The sequence below is a fragment of the Humulus lupulus genome, chromosome 7 (genome assembly GCF_963169125.1).
Source record: "Humulus lupulus chromosome 7, drHumLupu1.1, whole genome shotgun sequence".
NCBI lineage: Eukaryota > Viridiplantae > Streptophyta > Magnoliopsida > Rosales > Cannabaceae > Humulus > Humulus lupulus.
The window spans coordinates 6,474,086-6,498,237 of record NC_084799.1 but is presented as its reverse complement, the minus strand read 5'-3'; the positions used below and the strand labels follow the sequence as shown (position 1 = coordinate 6,498,237).

The 24,152-nt window shown below is 34.4% G+C and overlaps 2 protein-coding genes across 2 annotated transcripts; one reads left to right on the top strand and one right to left on the bottom strand.

Annotated features, from left to right (window-relative positions):
- The first annotated feature begins 13,242 nt into the window (after window positions 1–13,242).
- On the top strand, window positions 13,243–15,254 carry LOC133791290 (putative UPF0481 protein At3g02645). Its single transcript, XM_062229218.1, has 4 exons — window positions 13,243–13,247; window positions 13,351–13,397; window positions 13,536–14,515; window positions 14,625–15,254. Exons 1-4 carry the CDS (start codon window positions 13,243–13,245, stop codon window positions 15,252–15,254), a joined length of 1,662 nt encoding a protein of 553 aa, XP_062085202.1.
- Window positions 15,255–15,701: 447 nt separating this feature from the next.
- Window positions 15,702–19,173, bottom strand: LOC133790504 (G-type lectin S-receptor-like serine/threonine-protein kinase At4g03230). Its single transcript, XM_062228160.1, has 7 exons — window positions 17,737–19,173; window positions 17,506–17,619; window positions 17,184–17,395; window positions 16,879–17,089; window positions 16,539–16,776; window positions 16,277–16,427; window positions 15,702–16,174 (listed from the first exon to the last, which is right to left on the bottom strand). The coding sequence occupies exons 1-7, from the start codon at window positions 19,037–19,039 to the stop codon at window positions 15,875–15,877; spliced, it is 2,529 nt and encodes an 842-aa protein (XP_062084144.1). The 5' UTR covers window positions 19,040–19,173; the 3' UTR covers window positions 15,702–15,874.
- Window positions 19,174–24,152: the final 4,979 nt, after the last annotated feature.

The window sequence follows — 24,152 nt, the reverse complement described above, 5'->3', positions numbered from 1 at the left end:
ATTTGGACACACACATGTGCCCAATTTTGTGACTCTCAATAATATGTTACAAGGTGTGACAAATCACATTTGTGTGACAAATCACATTTTGTCACATTGTTTAATCTAATACTATATTATATGAAATAATATAACAGTCACAAATTTCACACCATTCACTATCATCCTTGGATATGAGTACACGGTGCCGCTTGATTTGTTTGCGAGAGCATACAATTCATTATTCACTTCAGTAGGTGTTGACTCATGCAAATCGTTCACCTATCAACATTAACATTGAAAGTTAGTTTTGGATTGATTAAGTGGAGTTTCAGAAAAGAATTGACTAATATCCATATTCTTTCTTTGAACTACTGAGGAAAATCAGTTTCTTGTTGAACTTCAAGATTCGAGCCCCCCCGTCTTCTTAATTCATCCATATGCTCGCTACAAATGGACAACAATATTATGATTTTGGCATTTACTCGGTATATAAACCAAACATCATTATTGAAAAAATACTAGAAAACACACCTAAGGTACTTCTTAATTTCGGCACAATTGTTCAAGATATACAACTCAGCATTTTGCTTTAACTGCGGATTGAGGAGCATACTTGATTTCTTACCAAATGGACGACCAACAGCCTTATAAATAGAATATTCCCGATTTGGTTGGGATTCAACGCGATCGTCATTCCTCTCAGGTCGATTGAATCGAGTCTCAACCCCCTGAAGGTACATTGAGCAAAAGGTTAAGGCCTCGTTCACCACGTAAGCTTCTGCGATTGAACCTTCCGGACGTGCACGATTTCTTACATACTGTTTATAAACTGCCATCGAACGTTCAATGGGATACATCCAACTAAAGTGCACGGGACCGCCAAGAATTGCCTCTTTCGGAATATGCAAAACCAAATGCACCATAATGTTGAAAAATGCTGGAGAAAATATCATTTCCAACTTGCATAAAATGGTGATAATGTTTGTCTCCATCTTCTCAAGGTCTTTCACATTCAAAGTCCGTGCACAAAGTTTTTTGAAAAAACCGCACAACTCAATAATTGGCTTCCGAACTTCAGGAACCAAAAACGACCTAATTGCGGCGAGCAACAACTGCTGAAACAACACGTGGCAATCGTGTGATTTCAGCCCAGTTATCTTGCCATCATTGACATTGAAATTCTTCGAAAGGTTTGCAGCAAAACCGTCCGGGAATTCAACTGACTTCACAAATTCACAGAAAACTCGACGCTCCGGGACACTTAGGGTATAACTGGCGTGCGGTTTCTTCCACTTGTTTCCCTCTTTGCGGAGGTGGAGTTTTTCCCTAATTTTCATGTCTGCTAGATCAAGTCTTGCCTTGTCAGTGTCTTTAGATTTTCCCTCTAAGTTCAACACAGTTCCCAAGACACTGTCGCAAACATTCTTCTCAATGTGCATTACGTCCAAGTTATGCCTCAACAATAACTCCTTCCAATAATCAAGCTCGAAAAATATGCTCTTCTTCGACCAATTAAGTTCAATCGGAGCCCTTTTGCGTTTCATACCACCAAATTCTTTGTGTTTCCCAGGATGTCTAATCAGCAAATTCTTTAATTGCTTCAACACATCATCACCGGAGTAATCTTTCGGTGGTGGCCTGAGTTCCTTGTTACCGTCGAATAGTGCTCGTTTGCTCCTCCATTCATGATCCATATCAAGAAACCTCCTATGGCCAATGTATGCAATTTTACTTCTAATCCCTACAGAGGGAGTTTCTTCATTGCATGTGGGACACGCCTTGTACCCTTTTGTGCTCCATCCAAACATCATAGCATAAGCTGGGTAGTCGTTAATGGCCCACAAGATTGCTGAACGCATATTGAACAAGGTACTATTGTATGCATCTCGTGTCTCGACACCATTCACCCATAACTCCTTCAACTCGTCAAGCAAAGGTCTCATATAGACATCGATATCTTTTCCAGGTGAAGAAGGACCTGGAATTAGAATAGACAACATTAATGACTGTGGTTTCATGCACTTCCACGGCGGCAAGTTGTATGGGACAAGTATCACAGGCCACATGCTGTAAGAGTTGCTCATGTTCCCAAAAGGATTGAAACCATCTGTAGCCAACCCAAGCCTAACATTTCGAGGTTCGGCTGCGAAAGATGGGTACAACTCATCAAGGTGCTTCCACGCCTTACTGTCAGCGGGGTGCTTCATCACACCATCTTCCTTGGCCTTTTAGAATAGTGCCATCTCATATCCTCTGCAGTATATTTGGAACTGTACAGCCTTTTCAATCTCGGCGTCAACGGAAAGTACCGCATGACCTTATGGGCCACTTTCTTCCCGTTCCCACGATTATCTTGCCAGCGACACTCACCACAAACCGGACAGAATTCCAAATTCGCATTCTCCTTCCAAAACAGTGCACAGTCATGGTTGCAATCATCGATGGACTCATATCCCAATCCAATACTCCACAACTTTTCCTTCGCCTCATAGTTAGACTTAGGTAAAATTGTTCCGTCAGGCATAGCGTCGACTAACAATTCCAGCAAACCATCAAAGTAATGATTGCTGCACTTGTTAATAACTTTCAGATGCATCAGCTTCACCAAGAAGTTCAACGCGGAATACTTTCGGCAACCCGGGTACAGTTCACTTGACATCTCCTTAAATAAATTGTCATATTTGTCGCGATGTTGAGGATCATCTTGGGGAGGATCATTATAGTTTCCAGCGGGAACGTCATCTTCAACGTAAACATCCTCCAGGATATCCGCTATCTCATCTCTGTCATGATCTCGTACCACAGCTGGTGGCGACGGCAGCGCCTCTCCATGGTAATGCCACACTTTTTAGGACTGTACAATGCCATTGTTGAATAAATGCATCGAAATTGCTTTTATAGGCTGGAACTTAACATTCCCACATTTCTTGCATGGACAGCGAACCAAACCCCGATCGTTCAACTGATTTTTGGCGGTATCGAAGAACTCCTTAACACCATTTCTATACTCCAGAGACCAACGATTCCTCGCACTCATCCAGCTCCTGTCGCTCGCCATCTTTAAGCGAAATAATTAAGAAAATATTAATAATTGTCTTAAAATGAGGGAAATGATAGTCAAAGTATTTCATGACTGTTTGTCTCCCTAATTATCACTAACTGATAATAATATCCTATCTCTGGCAAAAATAATTATTTATAGGGATATTTGCGGCTAAATTACTCAAACTTACAACTTACTAACACTTAAATGACACGTGGCACCACATGATTGGTACACATTATTATTATTTTAAATAATTTTTCATAAAAAAAATCATTTTATATTTTTCATTTTTTTTAACATGTCCAGTTTATTGTTTTTCAATTTAAAAGTAACAAAAAATAATTTTTTCTCATTTTTTCAAAAAAAATATCAAATTTGTTGCTTTTAATCAATTATTTAAGATTAAGTAAAAAAAATATTTAATCTTAAATTATTGCTTGGATTTTAAACAAAATTACTTAATCTTTAATTGAAAAAAAGTAGACAAAATGATAAATACGAATATTTTAATAATAATAATAAATTAAAAAATGTGAGGATATTAACAATAAAAAATTAAATTTTAAAAAAAATGTATTTTTCATACTTAATCTTAAATTGAAAAAAAATTTGATTTTTTTATTAAAAAAATGTAAATTTTATTTTTTGTTAAATTGAAAAATAAATTGAAAATTATTTTAAGAATAATAACAATGTGACAAATCATGTAGTGTCACGTGTCCTTTGACTAATCAACTTTAACATTTACTTATTTATTACTTTTATTTTAAAATTAATTTAATTATGCATTAATTTCATTTTGTAATTTTTTATTAAATTCTTCAATTTGTATTGGATTATTTACTTAATCAATAACAATTTTATTATATTTATATTTTACTTAATTATATTTTATTAAATCATTTATATTTTTAACTTTTTTCAATTACAAAACATCTAATATTAATGTTAAAATTAATTATTATGATTGGTAATTTTATTTTATTTAAATTATAGTTAAAAATTATTTTTTTGATGAATTTTTAATTATACTTAAATTTTTATTTAATTAATTATTAAACTTTTATTAATTTTACTAACTCTAACAAAATTTGGGCAGCATAACGACAATATTTTAAACTATCCCAAAAATTAAAAAACCTACAAATTAAACACATATATACCCAGAATATTCCCAGATCATACAAAACATATATATGCATTAACAAATACATCAATTTACATATATACAAATATTTAACCACAAAAAAACATATACCAAAACTGATTTTTTTATTAATACAAAAAAAATTATTAAATACATATTTACAAAAATATCACATTTAATATAAAACAATTTAAAAATATAAACATACATTATTAATCTAGTTTTTTTAACTTCATACTTTAACTAAAATACATATATCGCAAAATAGAATATAATAAATATTAACAAGCAAAATTAAACAAATACATATAACACATTAAAATAAAATAAAAAATACATATTCAAATCTGTTTTTTAAATTTTACAAAAAAAATTAATAAATACAAAAAGCATATATTATAAAAGTAACTTAAATATAGTTGTTATTAAGAGAAACAAATACATATAAAGCATTAAAATAAAAATTAATGTTAACGGCTATATTTTTTGTAATTAATGTTAATTTTCTAAGACTAACAAAATTTGGGCAGCATAACAACTATATTTTAAACTATCCCAAAATTTTATAAAATATGCAAACTACACACAAAAATATACATAATATTACTAGATCAATATACAGAATATTCCCAGAGCATGCACAACATAAACGCATATTTACTTAAAATTTCTAAAATATTTTAAAATTTGATTTTTAATTGCTAAAATTTAATCTTATTATAATACCAAATCTAATATCATAATCTTAAGATTAATCGAATACTAATTAAATTAATTTCTAATTATGAGATTATATTAGATCATCTAATGTAATGATTTTTACTATATTATCATGCACAATATAAAATTTAATTTTTTCTTGTACCTCTTTTTCTAAAATTTAAAACAAAAAATAAAAATAAACAAAAAACAAAAAACAAAAATTAAATCATATATAAACAGAAATAAATAAATAAAATAAAAAATAAGAAAATACAAAACAGAAAAAAAAAAAAACATAAATATAAATATAACCATATACATTTTTCGGTTTAAATATATATATATATTAGTTTAAATATATAATATATATTAGTTTAAATATATAATATATATAAGTTTATATATAATATATATATATAACAGTTTATATATATAATATATAACATATATAAATATATATATATATCAGTATATACCTGTGCAGCGTGGTGGTCCGGTGGTGGCGCGGTGGTCCAGTCGGCAAGGTGTGGCGGAGTGGTCCCGTCGGCAGCGGCGTCCTAACACTGAGAAAAAAAAATGAAATGAGAAGAAAATTTATGGGCAAAACAAACAAAAAAATAAAACAACTTACCCTTTAGAGAGATGTAGTCGTTGAAGAAGAGAGTGTCTGAAAAAAAAAATGAAAAAAGAGAGGGAAGAAATGAGAGAAATGAGAGAAACTGAAAAAAAATGGAGAAGAAGACTCGGGCGGCTGTGATATAATGATATGACTTTTGCAAGCGCATTTCGTTGCACCGGCAAAAGTCAAAAATTACGCCAGCAAAAGTGTATCAGAGAAACCCTAGTTCAAAACGACGCCATACTTTTGCCAGCGCAACGAAACGCGTCGGCAAAATTCTGGCCACCTACCTCCTTGAAAACGTGCACATCATTAAATCCACGTTCACTTTTGCCGGCGCGTTAGGTGAATTACGCAGGCAAAAGTCCATTCGTAATTAATCATTAAACTTTTGCCGGCGCATTTGGTGAATAGCGCCGGCAAAAGTCACCTTTGCCGGCGTAAAATTGCGCGCGGCAAAAACAATGACTTTTGTCGGCGCAATTCACCAAATGCGCCAGTGAAAGTCTTTTTTTCCGGCGCAATTCAGAATTGCGCCGACAAAAATGTCGTTTCTTGTAGTGTTTCAATTCAATGATGTCAAAACTGATTCTTTTTCTTGAGATATAACTTTAAATATCACTAATCGCTAGTTCCATGATATGTCACAAACCAAAATCCAAATAAAACAGGCAAACAAGAATTTTTTTTTTAAAAAAGTGGAGGTTTGTTATGAGAATATATAGTATTAAGAGTTATGATTTTGATAAGAATTTTAATAAAGAAAAAATAAATAAAAGTTTCATATTTAATATATATTATTCGGCCTCGTCTAGAACATAGAATAGTATTAGATTAAATTAAGAGAAATAAAAATATATAATTGTTTGTGAATTAATTCACATAATAAAATTTATTCAATTTAATTCTGTCCAAGACAACAATAATTTCTTAACATTACGATTTTATTTTATATTAAAGATATTAGTACAAGACACCCGAATTTGTTAAGACTGTATGAGTTAGTTAATGTTTTTTTTATTGGCTTAAGTTCCTTAATTATTAATGCTTAGTAATATTTTTAATTATATAATTATTTTTATTATTATAAAAAATTCTTTAAAAAAAACATTTTAGCCCATTTTGGAACCGCTACTTAAAACTAAATGGCACGTTCCAATAGCCTCCACATGTGAGCCCATCTTGTTTCCGGATAAGATGCTTTGCTCACTTCCCACTGGCTTCCTTAGATTTTGTAAACCCTGCAAGGAATTTGAAATGTGAATTGTTGATCCAGAATCAATCCACCATGTGTTAATATTGACATTAGCCATATTATATTCATAACATACAAATGAAATTGGATTACCTTTGTCATCCATCCATTTCTTGAACTTGGCGCATTCCTTTTTCTCATGTCCCTTCTTTTTGCAGAAGAAGCACTTGATGAAATCCTTCTTTATATCGCCTTGGGGAGGCACTTTATTTTTCCCCTTGTCCTTCTTGGATGGTTTGCGTTTCTTGCCTTGGGTGGCCATGTGAGCACTTTCACCTTGTTCCTGCAGGAGCCTTGCTTCTTCTTGAGCACACATGATTATCAGTTCATTGATACTCCATTTGTCATTATGTGTGTTGTAGGAAATTTTGAAAGGCCCGTATTGAGGTGGAAGATGGTTAAGGATGTAGTTGACCAGGAAGGTTTCAGGAATGACGACCTCGAGTTTCTTCAGTTGAGCATAAATGTCCCTCATCTTTGAAATATGTTCTCTAACTCCTTTGACACCAGTGGCTTTTGTGGATGAGAACTGGTGGATGAGGTTGTTGTAAAATGGTTTGTCCGAAGTGTCGAACTGCTCATCGATCAGTTTGATCAAGTCTTTGACTTTCTCAGGTTGCTCCATCGATCCACGCATTTCCAGAGGGATCTTGGACATGATGAACATGATGCTGAGGCGATTGGACCGCTCCCATTTCTCATACAGTGCGATCTGAGCAGCAGTGCTAGTCGCAGTGATTACAACAGGTTCGTCCTTCCTTATTGCGTAGTCCATGTCGGCGCAGCCTAAATGAAGAAGAACTCGTTCCTTCCAGATTTTGAAATTATCACCCCTAAGCTCAGGAATTTCGATAAGGATTTTAGCAAAACTAGAGGATGATGAAGAAGCTGCATGAATAGGATTACAAACTTAGATTTAGAAGATTGAGGCTTAATGAAGTCATGTTTTACCAATGTATAACATGCTGAAGAATGAAATTTTATTAAACAAAAATTGCCTGTGGGCTAAATTTTTAATTTAATAAAATTAGATGTATAGGATGATAGATTATTCAAACGAATTATTTGAGATAAATTAAGGTTTGATACTTCTATCTTTATTAAACTTTATGATAAAACTATTAAATTAATTTTCATAACTCCTGTGGGTAAATTAAGAAAATTAATTTAATATATTATCCTAATTAATTATATAATTATAATAAAATCCCCGTGGGGTAAAATTATTATATCTATATAATCAATCACAATTTTGTCCATTATGTGATCCTTTCAAATTAATATATAATTTTATATAATTAAAGATGCTGTGGCTATTCCCTAATTATGTAAAATTATATGGTTCACTAAACATTATGTTTCAGGCTCTAAGGAAACCTAAGAACAATTTCGTTATAACATAATAGGCAGTCACAGAGAGTAGTGCTCCTAGTGTGGTCGTCCGAAGATCATTAAAAACCGTTCTAGATTGAACATTTGTCTCAGTTTCATGCGTTCTTATGTCAACCACAAATTTTTTTATGAATTATTCATAATTTATTCACCCTAAATGTTTTATGAATATTTTATGAATAAATTATGAAGATTAATATGCTAAATATTATTCAACCTATCTTAATGTTTGAATATAATCTAAATATATGTAGCACAATAATGGAATATATATATAATGTATTTAAAATTATAAATCCATACATATAAAATTAAAGATAATTATACTTAGAATAAATTTGCATGAATAATAACAAAATAATCATACAATTAGCATAATTAACTATATGTACGAAAATAAATACAAAAATTCCATATATATGCTTAATGGCAGAAAAAATCATGCTAAATAAGACAATAACATCATTTATTGATTTGGTGAATTAATAAAATAATTGCACAAACTTTATTGTAAAAAGTAATTACATTATTAAAATAGCACAATTATTTAATATTGCATGAATAAAAGAAATATGTCATGCAATAAATACACCAAAATCAAGTAATTGCACATATTAATTAATTTCCAAATATATAATTTACCAAAATTATATGTTTTAATTAAATTGGCAAAAGAAGTAAAAAATAAAATTGATTGTCTAAATAAGCATTAAAATGAAGAAAATAACAAAATTCCAAAATAAATCAAAAAATTAATTTTCGTAATTTTCTTCAATTTTTTTTTAAAATCTGCCATGGAGTTCCCCTTATTATTGTCGTAGGACCCGTCAAACAACGGGTCGTTTTTCTGCAGCAGGGGGGAAACGACATGTCATTTCCCCTGTCTTCTTCCTCCAGCCGGGTCAAAATCAACCCGGTTTCTGCGTGCGGGTCGTACGGATCCCGTTCAAAACCCGGTCGGAAAATTGCATTCCGACGACCAAAATACCAGTTTCAAAGCCCAGAATTCATGAAAAGGAATAGATAAAGAGATTCATGGCTTTATATTGATTAAAGAACAGCTAAAATTGGGGTTTTAATTACAATTTTTTTTTTTTGGCCATAAACGGGTCCGAATGAAAACAACGTTTTTTACATCCAAATTCATATATATTCTCCCATAATGAATCTAAAACAATGTCTAAAGAGATTCATGACGTTTCATTGCTTAAAAAAAAAATAGAAACCGAACTTTAATATCAAAGAAAACTTTTGGCCATTATCGGGTACATGAAGGTTTCAAAACTGATTTTGGATTCTCAAAACTTGATTTGGAAACATAGATCATTAGAAAAAAATAATCTGAAGGGTTTCTAATGGTACTTATGTGGAAAATTAGTTTTGAAACAAAAAATAAAAAAATATGAGACACTAAAACTCTCGATCAAAATAAAAAAAAATGTTATGAATATGGCCCTAAAACAATATATATATATATTTATATATATATGAAAATGAATATGAATATGAATATAAAGGCATATATAAAGCAAATAAATATATATGCAGATAAAATTAGCAAGGCAGAGATGTAGATTAGGCGACTGATACCAAATGTTAGATTAAAATAAATGTAGGCATATGAACAATCCTATATATATGTAGGCGGAATTAATATATAGAATGAACATATACAAAAAGAGGATCGAATATTGTATACCTCTAGCCATTGCAATTGATAACCTCGATCTAGCTTTAGATCTACAAAAGAAAAGAAACAGAAGTTAGAACGAGTACACGGGCTTCCAAACTCTCACTAACTCTTTTAGATGGAGTTACTGAAAGTTAGAATGAGCAGTGAGCTTGGGGACCGGTACTCTATATTTATAGAGTGAGACCTACCATCAGAGTCTCTGCCACAGATTGAGATATTTTCTCAATCAGTTGGGATATGAAAAATCGGATAACAACAAAATCAGGTAACAAACAATATTAACCATTAATTATAATATTTTGTCAATAAATTAAATATTAATTTTAATATATTAAATCAATTAGTTGTAACAAATTAATTTTATATACCAAATATAAATATTCTAACAGCTTAAACTCTTAGAAGAATTTAAGAAGCTTATTATTAAAATTAAATACACTATAAAAAATACGTGCAATTTGAGTGTGTGTCTAGCATTACTCGAGATCTAATATGTAGCTTTATCTTTAATTACGAGGTATGTGTATGTGAGTGGCCCTTGTTGTTAAGTCAATAAACTTGGCTTAACAAAGGTGTTGTTGAATAAGTGGGATCATGCATATGGGTTTCCTAATAATGGACCATGTCATTATTACAATCTCCAAATAAAGTTATTATTGTGATTTTAGTAGATATGTTTTAAATTATGTGTCAGTTCTTTGTTTTATGCCAGTTTAATTTAAACGTGTCAAATTTACAATGCAAAGAGAGTTTTTCATTCATTTTCTCTTTAATTAGGGTTGTTATTTTCTTTTTGTATGCATTAATATGTGATGCATTATCGGTTGAGCCTTGATAAATAGATGGATGTTTTAAATAATGTGAACTGAACCCCACTTCTAGAATACTTTGTAGTATTCAGAGAAATTGTTCTAAAGGAAAAAAATATTGACCATGGGGAAGGGAAATCTTATTTGTATATAGTCCATGAATGTATAAAATGAAGTGTTAAATCATTGTAGGTGATCAACAATTTCTTTCTTTAATTGGATTTGAAAAGGAGAAAAACAAAGACAAATTAAAATTTGAGATAATCATAAGATTGAGGAGCACAAAACGACAATAATTTGGAGAAAAATGCCTTAAGAACGACAACATTTAAAAAAAAAAAAAAAGCACGTAGACATGCATAGTGGATAACAAACTTAAGTTTTTTAATTTCTAATTAATTGATTAACAATGTTGTTTCATGTGCATGTTTTAGCATAAGATTTATAGTTTTTTTCCCTATCTTAAGGAATGATTGGATTTGGAGGGATATTACTATTAGAGCCATTCAATGCGCAAGTTTAGCCAAAGAACGACAATGTATGTCTTAAAACGACAATAACTTTGAAAAGTAATTAAAGACCTGTTTGGTATAGCTTTACTTTTATTTTTACTTTTAGACATAAGAATCTAAGAAGAAGAGAAGTAAAAGTTTGAGCTTTTTATTCCTGTTTAGATTTATATTTTGAAAGATGTTTTTTCTTTGTTGAAGAGCTTTTCAGAATGTTTAATATATACTGCATAAAAGCTCTGATAAAATAAATATCAAATTTAAGCATAAATATATGTTTATAATAATAATAATAATAATATATGTTATGTCTGAACTTATTTGAAAATTAATCGTTCTTTTGAAGAAGAAAAAAATCTAATTGCATACATATATGAATTAATATTAATTAATAAATAAAAAATCATAAAAATCTAAACGTAATTAACAAAAAATCTAAAATTTTAAATTAAATATTCAAATATAAAAATCTAAATGTAGTTAGAGAAAGAAATTCTATATATAAAATAATAATAAGAAAAATAAAAACTAAAAAAAATCTTAAGTAGATTTTTTTAGAAAAATTAGATTGAATACTTTTTAAGAAAAAAGAAATCGTATTATATTACTGTTATCTTCACAATTTAGGATAAAGATGTAATTTATTTTTTTCTTTTATAAAAAATAGGTATTATGAAAGATTCATTAAAACAAGAAAATAACTTCCCGTGTTTTTTTTAGAAGTATTTCCTGAAGAAACTAATGAGTTACTGCTTCTCTTAAAAACTCTTCTAAATTCAAAAAGCTATTTTTATATTTCATCCAAACACACATAAAAGTAACTTTAAAACTTCAAAAGCTCTTCCAAAGTCATGCCAAACATGGCCTAAGAATGACAGATAAATGGATTATTGGATTTGAAATTTATGTGACATTTAGAGAAGAGACATTGAGATGAGAATATGAAATTTGGACATAAGGGACTTCAATTAGAATATGTAAAAAAAAAAGTGATTATTTTTCATGAAAGTTATCACTTAAGGGTATTTGAGGTATAAATATTCAATGTTTCACACTTGTTACAGCTAAATACGTAATATTTTATTTCTATTACAAAAATACCTAATGTTCAATATATGTTAAAGATAAATACTTAATCTTTTTTCTTTGCGGCAAAATTTCTCAAAGTTGCTAAAACATTATTTTTGTTGCTGGAGCTGTTAGGTGTTAACTCATAAGATATATATAACTCCGCAATTTGAGAATTGTTTTTCCTCAAAATATGTATTTTTTAAAATTAGAAATAATTTAAAATGTCTTTTTAATTCATTTTTCAAATTTAAAATGTTTTTTTAAAAGAAATTGTGAAATGAACCGATTACAGAGTGACAAATATCTGCTTAGTCCACATGTTCAGCAACTCTAACAGAGGAGGTACTTACAGAAACAATGTTTTAGCAATTTTAGACATTTTTGCTGCAAATAAAAAATATTAGGTATTTATTTTAACATATATTAAACAGTGAGTATTTTTATCGTAAAAATAAAAGATTAATAAATAATTATAACAAGTATGAAATATTGAGTATTTGCACCGCAAATACCCTTTTCTTATTAAAATAAATTCTCTTGAATTAAAAAAAAAAAAACAATAGCACTTTAGCCCCCTAAATTAAATAGCCCCTTCATCATAAATCTGGACTCAGTTTTTATTTTGTACATGTGTTGGTTAGTCTGTTTGTGCCACTCTGTCATGACTAGCTCTTATTTATTGTCTTAACTATAGTCTATATATACTTATGAATAGCTCGTGCATATTGAGGGGCTGAACGTACAATTTCTCATTCAGTTTCTTCTGGTTAATTTTTTTTCTCTGATTTTTCATAACAAGACAAAAAAAAAAAAAAAACCTCAGCAACAATGGATTGATTCTTTAATTCACTCCGGTCATAAAATGGTATATATTTTTATAAGCGCTAAGACACTACTTACTTGCAGATCAAAAATAAATATACAAAATCCTGAAGCCTAACATGTTATAAGTCAAGTTTCATAGAAACCAAAATCTCACCTTCGAAAATCAATATACTACGTGGAAAAGCTTGAGTTATGAGGTTAGTATCTAATCTCTATGGGGTTGTATTGATAAAAACTCAAAATCTTGTTTTCTGGCCTTGTGTGTTGTGTAGTGTAACATATTGAGCCTTTGTTTCTCAGGGATTTTCCATCTAACAAGATAAAAGATTTGGCTTCTGAAAATGAAGGTAAGCTTTTCAATGCTATGTGATACTTTTTTCTGTATGCCATCTATTTGTTATATGGGAATAGCTACAGACCAGATCAGTAGGGTCAAATAAAACATTACTAACTTGAACTCACCATATGAATCTGAATTTAAACAGACTGGTGTCAACAAAATGAGTCAGTCATGGCTACAAAATCTAAATATTTTGTGGATACCATCTCTGTAATCTTCAACAAAGATGATCTAGATATTCCCGTTAGCATCTTCAAAGTGCCCACCTCTCTAACTCGACTCAACCCTGAAGCTTATGTACCAAAACTGGTGGGGTTGGGTGCCATCCATCACTTGAGGCCTGAGCATGGACAGATGCAAATGTCCAAGGCCATGAAGGCCAAGAGAATCCATCAGAAATTTCAAGACCTCGATTTTCATAAGCTTATTGAGCTTCTTCAGGAGATGGTAGTTCCCTCTGTACGAGCTTCTTATAACATGTACTTGGAGATAGCTGACGATGCTCTTGCTTGTATAATGGCCATAGATGGTTTGTTTCTGTTTGATTTACTTTGCTGTTATGGAATCAAGAAAGAAGATTATTTATACTCAAGATTTTTGAGTCATGTGATGGATTATTCTGGGAGGAGATTGGCCAAAGATAGGACACTGAGAGAAGTTATGATGCTTGAGAATCAAATTCCTTTCTCTGTGTTGAGGACTATCTTGTTCATAGAATCGTCAAAATTTGAAATGGTGAGTGAAGTTTTGCCAAAAGTCTTGGTGGGTTTTTGCCAATATGTCTCACCATTTGACATAGTGGCTGATTACCCATCTTACAAGACTCTAAACCATGCCCATTTGTTGGATCTTCTTTACCATTTGATCATGCTCAATGCCTCTCCTGGAAATAATCTTAGAGAAGAAAAGAAGGAGCTTCAGTCGTTGATAGAACTCTTTGAGAAAGTGAATAAAATCCAAGTTCCAAAAACTGACATCAGCATCAGTACAGAAGAAGAAAATAAAAACAAAACTTTATGGGCAATGCCAGGGGAGTCTGCATGTGAACTGTTAATGCCTTCTGTATCTTCAATTGCAATATCTAGCAAACTTTCCGAACAGAGCTTCAACATGTTACAAAATCTAGTGCCACTACCACTTCGAAAGCCTATTGCACTTGCACAAGGTTTATGGCAGCTTCCATGGTCAGAACTTGAGTCGAGTGTATCTTCTGATGCAACCAAAGAACTCGTAGAAGACGAAACCTTCATTCCAAGAGCCTCGAAGCTACATAAAGCCGGGAGTAAAATTTGTACCAGCTCACATTAAAAGCATCAAATTTGACTCAAAAAGCATCTCCTTTCACCTACCCTCAATCAAACTAAGTGGAAATTCAGAGGTTATTATCAAGAACTTGGTTGCATACGAGGCTTTGAGGTATTATGAGACAGAACCGCTGGTTCTAACAAAGTATGTGGAAATTATGAGTCATCTTATAAGGACTTATGAAGATGTTAAAGTGCTTAAGGATAATGGGATTATAGAAATGGATCAGTCCATCAGTGAGAAACAAGTGGCGAAAGTGCTCAGTGGGATGACAAAGTCCATACAGTCAACGAATACCGAGAGCATAAACAAAGATATTGAAGGCGTGAAGAGTTACTACAATGGTTTATGGAAGGTATCAGCTAGGAGATTCATCAAAAAGGGGCGGTGGATTGCCGGACAATGGTGCAAAATCTTGGCTGTTGTGTTGTTGCTATTGCTGGCAGGGTTTCAAGCATTTTGCTCAGTCTATGAATGTAGTCGTCTGTCATTTGACAGCAGCTACTCTCAGCTATCGCAGCAAGGCTTGGGAGTAGTTTCCATGAGGTCTTCTGAGTAGGTTAGGTTTATGATGTTGACATATGTAGTATGTCCTAAACCAAACATATTGAACTAATATGTATGTTGTTTGTTGATATTTGTCATATGTTCTAAACAAAACATTGCAAGGTACAACCTTCAGTTTTCTAAGCAAGTATATCTGAGAAAGTTAATAATGAAATTTTCAAAGTCAAGGGGCATTGGTTGTTAGGAGTGAATTTACAGATTTTAGTAGTCCTTTGCTAGCAGAGATGCTCCAAGAAGTCTTGGGTTAGCTCCTTCAAGAATTTAATAAGAAGTTTATCAAGGAAACCATGATTCCCATATCGTCAAAGCTCCACAAACTTAGTAACTAATTACTAATATTTTCAGTCATAATTATTTAAAATATTTGGTATGTAAACCAAACTGATCACACCGTTAAATGAAGATTCATGGCATATTCTCTGTTTTAGCTAATTATCTCTTCGTAAAAATTTGAAAGCACTCTTCATTTCCAAAACATATGCAGTGTAAATAAATTTGAGGATGACAAAAATTAAAAATATAAATAAAAAAGAGGAGAAATTGTTATCATGTTGATTGTGTGATATGAATTGTTTCACAGAAAGCAACTTGGATAATAAGAAGAACTTACACTTATCGTCCTTGCTCTAAGCTAGTTGTTAACTCATTAACTGATAATGGTTTATTAGGAGAGGCAGAGGTAGAAACAGATCTCCATGCAACGAAGGCTGGTTGCTTAGGATTTGATAGGCTTGCTGTTTCATTCCCAAGCATGAACACCACGTTTGGCATGGTGGGACGATCACTTGGGTCGTCTTGCACACACAACAGCCCCAGATTAACACATCTCATGAATTCATTTGTGTTGCAACTCTCACTTAACGTTGCATCCATTAGATCCAATGCTTTGTTATCTCTCCACAATTTCCATGCCTGCAAACAATCATATTGAGAAAGATCATTCAGATAACGACCAAAAGAAACCAAAAATATAAATGTGAATGATATAGAATCATTATATGTATCAACACTCACATATCCCAGAAGGCTCAAGGCTTGTTCAGATTGGTAAAATCCCGTGTTTCTCTTACCACTTACAATTTCTAAAAGCATAACACCAAAACTGAAAACGTCGGATTTAATTGAGAAAAGCCCATCTAATGCATATTCTGGAGACATATATCCACTGTACATAAAACAATTTAGCTTGATATTTAGAGAAATAAATATGCAATCGAACAATGGAGCATAAAATCTTACAGACAGATTTAACGTTAGGACCACATGCAAAACTTACTATGTTCCTACTACTCTTCTTGTGCTTGCTTCAGTTTGTTTGCCTCCAAATATCCTAGCCAAGCCAAAGTCAGAAATTTTGGGATTCATTTCTTCATCTAATAGAACATTACTTGTTTTCAAATCTCTATGAATAATCCTTAATCTTGAATCATGGTGGAGATAAAGAAGACCTCTAGCGATTCCCAATATGATGTCAAAGCGTAACTCCCAATTCAACAACAGGCATAGTGTTCGATCTAGCAAGATTTACATTTAAATTTCATCTTCTATATTATTATTAGCAAAAACAAAAAACTAGTGCTAAAATTTGCTTGAATAATTCACATTCACAAATTTACCAAATATGATTAAGTCCAAACTTTTGTTGGGCATGTATTCATAAAGTAATAATTTTTCTTCTCCTTCAACACAATAGCCCAAAAGTTTGACAAGGTTACGATGCTGGAGTTTTGCAATCAACATAACTTCATTCTTAAATTCCTCTAAGCCTTGTCCTGAGCCACTTGAGAGCCTCTTTATAGCAATTTCTTGACCTCCTGGAAATTTTCCCTATCGGAGTTTCATGCAAAGATAAGTAATTCAACTAAATTTTATGAAGATAGTTAAAAAATTGAATAGGACGAGTACAATGAACATTATTTACCTTATAAACAGGGCCAAAACCTCCTTGTCCAAGTTTGTTTGCGTCTGAAAAATTGTCTGTAGCCATTACTATAGTTTCCAAATCAACAAAGGGCACATCTATACCTTCTCTTTCATCTTCTCTAAACTGGCATGACTTTATATAGTTGGCGATTTGTTTCTCAGTATCATACAAGCCAACTACCTGTTTTCCCCAAGTTTTCTTTTTGTCACCTGATTTTACACATCACTTAAAGTTAGACACTAAATTATAATAATATTTTGATCACGTATCAGAAGTTGTAAGCACATGAGAGGATTTGCAGTCTACTAGTTATTATTACCTTGACTTTTGATCTTTTTTTTTCTTCTCTGATAATAAAGAGAACAAACAATACTTAAGATGAGAATAGCAGCTGCTATAATTCCCAGGACAACATAGAGTATCTTCAACTTTTCTGTAATAAAAATTTAAACAGTACGAGAGAGATTAGCTTAATAGCATGCCATTTTTGTGAAGAACATATGACAAAAGACCCAGTCAAGTTGGACGAGGATGGTCCTTTCACCCTTACTGTTTTTATGATCCTGAAACTCAGAAGCTGCTAGCTTAACATAGATAGTGGTACTGTCGTCACCTGCTGCCGGTGCTTTCCTCAGATTTATGACATCATCTAGCCAAATTGAACAGTCATTGTTGTGAAAGGCACAAGCTGTGCAAGAACAAATGTTTAGACACCTTGATTTGCATTCATCGGAGTTCCCTAAATGCAAAGAGTGTTTATTGTCAGGTAATAACATGTTGGGCATCTCTAAAAATCTGTCTTTCTCACCATCAGGAAGGCTGTCGTTACCACATTTAAGTTCGGATACTCTTGTGCAACCACCAGAATACTCCTCCAAATCCCAATCACTCTGAGACGTGGGCTTAAATCCCCTCAAACATTTACAAAAGGGCAAGGACTTCTCATCGCAGCTGCCATATGGCCCACAGAAAGCATAAATGTCACATTGTGTTCTCGGTTGAGACCAAAACAAATTCCATCCATTATTAGGCAGATAATTTTGTTGCTTAATCTGCCCAGAAACATCCATCACCAATCGAGATGTGAGTGTAGAAGTGGGTTTAACCGAATATGTAAAATAACTTTCATTTGGATTCGATACAAATTGGAAATCGTAGATATAATCTTGCCTCATCTCAGGGACTAAGCTAAAAATGTGTCCATTCCAAGGTCCACTAGTCCAATATCTTTTAGACTTATCCCGAAGTATGATATACGAGTTGTCGGTTTCGTCTAGCTGAAGAGTAAAGAAGCCTGGGGAAGGGTCTATGGAATTCTTCCATGAAGTGAGAACTTGGTGGGTTTTGGTTATTTTGTTGTACGAAATTTTACTACCAGGAAGAAAGGTATGAGCAGGATGATCAAAACTTTGCCATAAAGGATTTGAAGAATTGGAACCATCACTTAACACTAGATTTCCATTATCTCCAAGTACTGCTTGTACTGGGGAGGAACTGGTGGAGCTCACATTTGTGGACCAAATTGGAAGTTTAGACTCATCGAAAAGAACTAAATTACCATCAGAGATTTTCAGCTCAGAAGAAAATCTATCTAAAACTGGCTGCTCTCTATTTGCCACCCATACTATAGTCTGGGTCTTTGTTTTCGTGTACCACATGCCTATATAGAATTTAAAAGTATCACCTGGATCAAAGAATCCGAGAGTAAAGACTCCACCCGCAGAGACAATGGTTTGGTCACCAGAGAGGGATTGGCTTGCAGAGATGGTATCAGCTCCAAAAGAGAGATTGGTCTTCAAAAACAGGCAGATGAAGAGAACAAGCAAGGATCTCGAGTTGGTCTTGATATCCATGGCTGCAAGTAATTAATATTGTGGTTGCAGACAAGCTGCATATTCTCATGTAATTACATATAGAAGATCACCAAAACGAAGAGGAAGAAAAGTCTTTCCACCCGTTTGTTAAATTTCCCATGAAACTCGATGAACCTTTTTTGACGATAACACCCTTGGCTGTGTACTATAGTTTTGCATAATAATTTTGCGCCCATTTATTCTTGTCGAGGGCATTTTGGAATAATCAACGTTTGGCGCAAAGTGATTTTTTTTAAAAAAAAACATTGGGCCAAAGTCAAATGTGAGTAGCTGGTGCAAGAGGCTCGATCACTCTCGAACTATAATTGGGCCACGCCATGTGAAATTTTCGTGGACTGCTACGGCTGCTTGCTTGAATATCCTTGAACATGACGAGGTCAAAGATCCTCTAATCATTTCCACTGTGGCTTTTGTTGGATCCTGAATTATGTTTGGAAAAAATGTCTTTTATTTTCTTGAAAGGAAAATAGGTAATTTTATGACAAAAATCATTACAAGCTTAAAACTAGCAATATCCAACAACTTCACCTCGAGTGATTTAGTATCGAACAAGTGCAAAGTAAACAGAGCTTTCTTTCTGAATGATAGAGAGACATATTAACTCCAATAATAAAATATTACTTAAAATTAATCATAAGATTAAATACTTTATTATTAAAAAATAAACAACCATCCACCGATTCGTGGAAATTAACTTAGAACGACAACGACTCACAAACCAAATGACTAATATCGTATTCATCCTAATTTAGATCCTGATCTCACTTAATGTTGTTTGACATTAATTACTATTTTAGTAGTTAAATGTTGATATGTTGCAAATATGCGATTTAATATAATTTAGTATGCCATTTGAATTTTCTTTAGGTCTCAGCTATCTTAGCAGGAGTCTTCTGAGTAGCTTAATTAGGTGTTCTAAACCAAACATGTTGAACTTTAATGTACGTTGTTTGTTGATATGTTTGTAATATGTTCTAGGTAGTAAGAATATCCGAGAAAGCTAAGAATGAATTTTTCAAAGTTAAAGGAACCTGCTAAAGCTAGTGCAAGGTGTAAGCGGACTACCATGGTCAAAATAATAACAATAAACACTGTTTCCCACAACTTCAGAAATAGTTGACAAGTGATTCCAAATAAAAACCATCACTTGTTCTAGTAGAAAAGAAAACAAAAGAATAGAAGAAAAAAAAATATTAAGGAAATGATAGAAATGTATTACCAATGCTCCAGCTACTACAATTGTTCCGCCGCCTGCAGCTCACTACCCTTCGGCTATTCCTCCGTTCAGTAGCACACTCACCCAGTCGTTCTCCTTGAAGCTCGACTGCAACAACTACTCACTATGGAAGACGATGGTGCTGACTCTCATTCATGGCCATGGCCTCGCTGATTTCATCGATGGTGCGAAATCCTCTTTGTAATGCCTCGGATTCCCTATTATGGTTAATGGCTGGATTAGTAGGCCGGGAGGGCCATAACTGTTTAATTATGCCATTAAATGTGTTTATGCATGTTTATGAGAATTATATTATCATATGATGTTAAATGCATGCTTGTGAGTCCACATTTGTTTACAGGGGTATTATGGTAATTTGGCCTGTTGAGGGTATAATTGAATATCTGTTGTATGTTAATGATATATTGTGAGACCACATTATAATGTGGATTGGTTCGAGTATTCCGACATGAGATGATCGTTAAACGTGATTATCGGTTTGGTCATAACAGGTTTGAGCTCGGGGCTCGGGTGAGTCTCGGGGTGATATTAAAGGTTATAGCGTTACCGGGGATTTTAGGGTAACGGGTTATGAAATATTGGTGTTTGAGGATATCGGGTTTAGCGGAATGTACCAATTTTGCCCTTGGGGTGGCTTTGGAGGCTTAAGATGACATAAGGGCATTTTGGTCTTTTTAGGGGTGGATATATATGAACTTAAGTGGCTGAAGGCTGTAGAATAAAACAGAGTTTTGCCTCCTCCATTCCCGTTCATCACCCTCTTCATTGCTTCTTTGAGGTTTTGAGCTTTAGGTGTGGATTCAAGCTAGAGGAACTTAGGGCTGGGTTGGAGACTTGGTTCTACTTGTGTGGGAAGTTCAAAACAGGTTCTAAGGTAAGCTTTGACCATTGAATTCAAGTTAAGCTCTGTTTTTGTTTTAGCTTTTGAATCATGAGTTTTGATGTGGAAAGTGTGAATCAAAGGAGGTTTTTGGTGTTAGTTGATTGGGTTTTGGTGAGGAGGTGTATGGGTAAGGTTTAGGGGTTGAATTGGATGTTTGGAAGAGGTTTAGAGAGGGTTAGAAGGTCTGGTTTGTGAAGGGAAATGCAGGATTGAAAATCTGGTTCGTGTGTGGTCGTTCTTGCTTTTCTGGGCTGGGTGCCGCGGCACAGCTTTTGTGTGCCGCGGCCCATGCGCGTCTGGCAGATGGGGTTTGGGGCGTGCCGCGGCACGACTTTTGGGGGCCGCGGCCCTTAAGGCCAAATTTTGCTAAAAGTGGTTTTTAGCTTAGGGATTCAAACCATAGGCCTCGGGATTGGACCTAGTACCCGGTTGGGTAGTTTTTGAGGTCTCGGGGGGCTGGATTTGGTTTGGGAACCCTCGGTTATCATTTTTATTGATGAATCCTATATTTTGGTTATGACCAGGTGACCGTCGAGGAATTTAAAGGTTGATCGTTCTCAGGGGTCGTTCATATAATTATTCTCACTCGAACCAGAGGTAAGAAAACAGTGTATGAATACAGTTGCACCCTGTATAGGTATATGACATGCATGGTTTGATATTAAGGCATGTTGGTTGATATATGTGGACTTGGATTGCATATTAAATGCTGTTGAACGTTGTTTACCTGTTTGAGACACTGACTAGTCAGGGACCGACTCTAAAGTCGAGAATCATGCATTGAATGGCTCTATAGCATTAATGCCTGACCGACCCTAGGGTCGAGAAACTTACAAGCGCTTGCCTAGTCTACGACCATTTGATTATAGCCAAGGTATATGACCCTGGTGACTGTTTGTCACAAGGCTAAGGGACGTTGTCCATAGTTTCGACTCTAGAGTCGTGAGGAAGGTTATGTTGGTGACTAATCACCATGCACCTGTCCTGATCAAACATATGAGAGAATCACTTATCAGTTAAGCCCTGGTGACCCTATCGTCGCATGGCTAGAGGGAGCGATGCTCATTACCGTGACTTTTGGCTATTGTCACCTATTTGTGGGACTGATGGTCCTGAGTGGCTATTATGAATGTTGTTGATATTATATCATGTTTTATTATGTTTTCTTGCTGGGCCTTGGCTCATGGGTGCTATGTGGTGCAGGTAAAGGGAAGGAAAAGCTTGGCCAGCCTTGAGTGGAGAGCTTGGGCGTTGTGATGTACATACAGGGCCGCTTGACCGCTACGGTCAAGGAGTTCTCAGAGGAACTAGGGGTTTACCCTATTTTTGCCGCTTAGGCCGGCGGGGATTGTATATTTGGAACTGTAGCAACTCTTTTGTAACATGAACTACTTGTAAACATTTTAAAAAGGCTCATGAGCAGTTTATTTACTTAATGAAAAATGCCCTTTCCTTTTTACTGGTTTTTCACCTTAACCTGATATTAACACTTAGATCACGTTTTTAACCAAAGGACTCGGGTAGCGGGTCAAATTTTCGGTTCACCGTTCTCCGTAACTGTTCTGGGGTAACCAGGGCGTTACACTCTCCTTCCCTGGCTGATCCCGAGTACCCCACCTGGCTAATGACTAACCAACTCCTAATGGGTTGGCTGTATGGTTCCATGACTGAGGGTATCGCCTCTGAGGTCATGGGTTGTCGGACTACTGCCGCTTTATGGTCTGCTCTTGAAGTTTTGTACAGTGCCTACTCGAAGACCCGTCTGGATGAGCTGCGTACTAAGCTCCAAACAAAGAAGAAGAGCTCAATGCCCATGGTGGAGTATCTGAAACAGAAGTGTATGTGAGCCGACACTTTGGCTCTTGCAGGGGAGCCCTATCCAGAGGGTCATCTTGTTTCCAATGTCTTGAATGGCCTCGATGCTCCATTTTTGCCTCTGATCATCCAGGTGGAGGCCCGACCTCATACTTCCTGGTAAGAACTTCAGAGCCTTCTCTTGCGTTTTGACAGTCACCTTACACGAATGGGTACCAACCCCTCTACCTAACCACCTTTCTTCGGCTCACCTTCTGCTAACTTTGCTCAGCGTCCCTCTCCGTCCCCTGGTTTTAAGCGTCCCGTTTCAGTTGGTCGTGGCTTCTCTCCGCCCGGAGTTGGTTCTCGTGGCAACAACCATGGTCGTTCTCATGGCAGGGGTGGCATATCTGGCAGTGGGTCGCGCCCCACTTGCCAAGTGTGTGGCCGCTATGGTTACTCGGCAGCTTACTGCTATAATTGCTATGATGAGTCCTATATGGGTCATTCCCCGAGCATTGGCATTGATTCTGTCTAACAGCCTACTGCCATTGTTACCACGCCGACGATTCTTCAAGATGAAAGTTGGTATGCCGATAGTGGGGCCAGTACACACATGACTTCTACTGATGACAAAATGCAGCATAAATCCGAGTATGGTGGTAAGGAGAAAATCACCATTGGTGATGGTACTCAGTTATCCATTTCCCAGGTTGGCACTGGTAGCTTGCAATCTACTGACTCTTCTCCTCTTGTCTTGACCAATTTACTTCATGTGCATCATATTGTTAAGAACTTAATTAGTGTTTCCCAGCTCACTGCTGATAATGATGTCTCTGTTGAATTTTTTTTCTGATTTCTGTTGTGTGAAGGATCGGCAAACAAGCAGGGTGGTTCTGCGGGGAATGCTTAAAGAGGGGCTGTATCAGCTGGACACGTCATTGCTTGCACCTAGAACCCTTTCAGCTCTGTCCTCACCCCAGTCGTTGTGTCTTACAAGTGTTGCTTCTCAGTCTCGCTGTAATAAACTTTCCCCTTCCTTTAGTCAAGTGGATGTTTGGCACCGACGCCTTGGACACCCTTCTAGTCTTGTATTGTCTCAAGTGTTTAAGATGTCTAATGTAAAATTAACTCCAATGAAAAGTTATTGTTCTGTGATGCATGCCAATTTGGCAAAT

Coding starts and splice junctions, on each gene's coding strand:
- LOC133791290 (XM_062229218.1), top strand. Junction 13,398..13,535: donor TTTGGCTTCTGAAAATGAAG/GTAAGCTTTTCA, acceptor GAATTTAAACAG/ACTGGTGTCAACAAAATGAG. Junction 14,516..14,624: donor TCAACATGTTACAAAATCTA/GTGCCACTACCA, acceptor AAGAACTCGTAG/AAGACGAAACCTTCATTCCA.
- LOC133790504 (XM_062228160.1), bottom strand. CDS start 19,039: ATGGATATCAAGACCAACTCGAGATCCTTGCTTGTTCTCTTCATCTGC. Junction 17,090..17,183: donor GTTTTGGCCCTGTTTATAAG/GTAAATAATGTT, acceptor AAACTCCGATAG/GGAAAATTTCCAGGAGGTCA. Junction 16,175..16,276: donor CCTTGAGCCTTCTGGGATAT/GTGAGTGTTGAT, acceptor GATTGTTTGCAG/GCATGGAAATTGTGGAGAGA.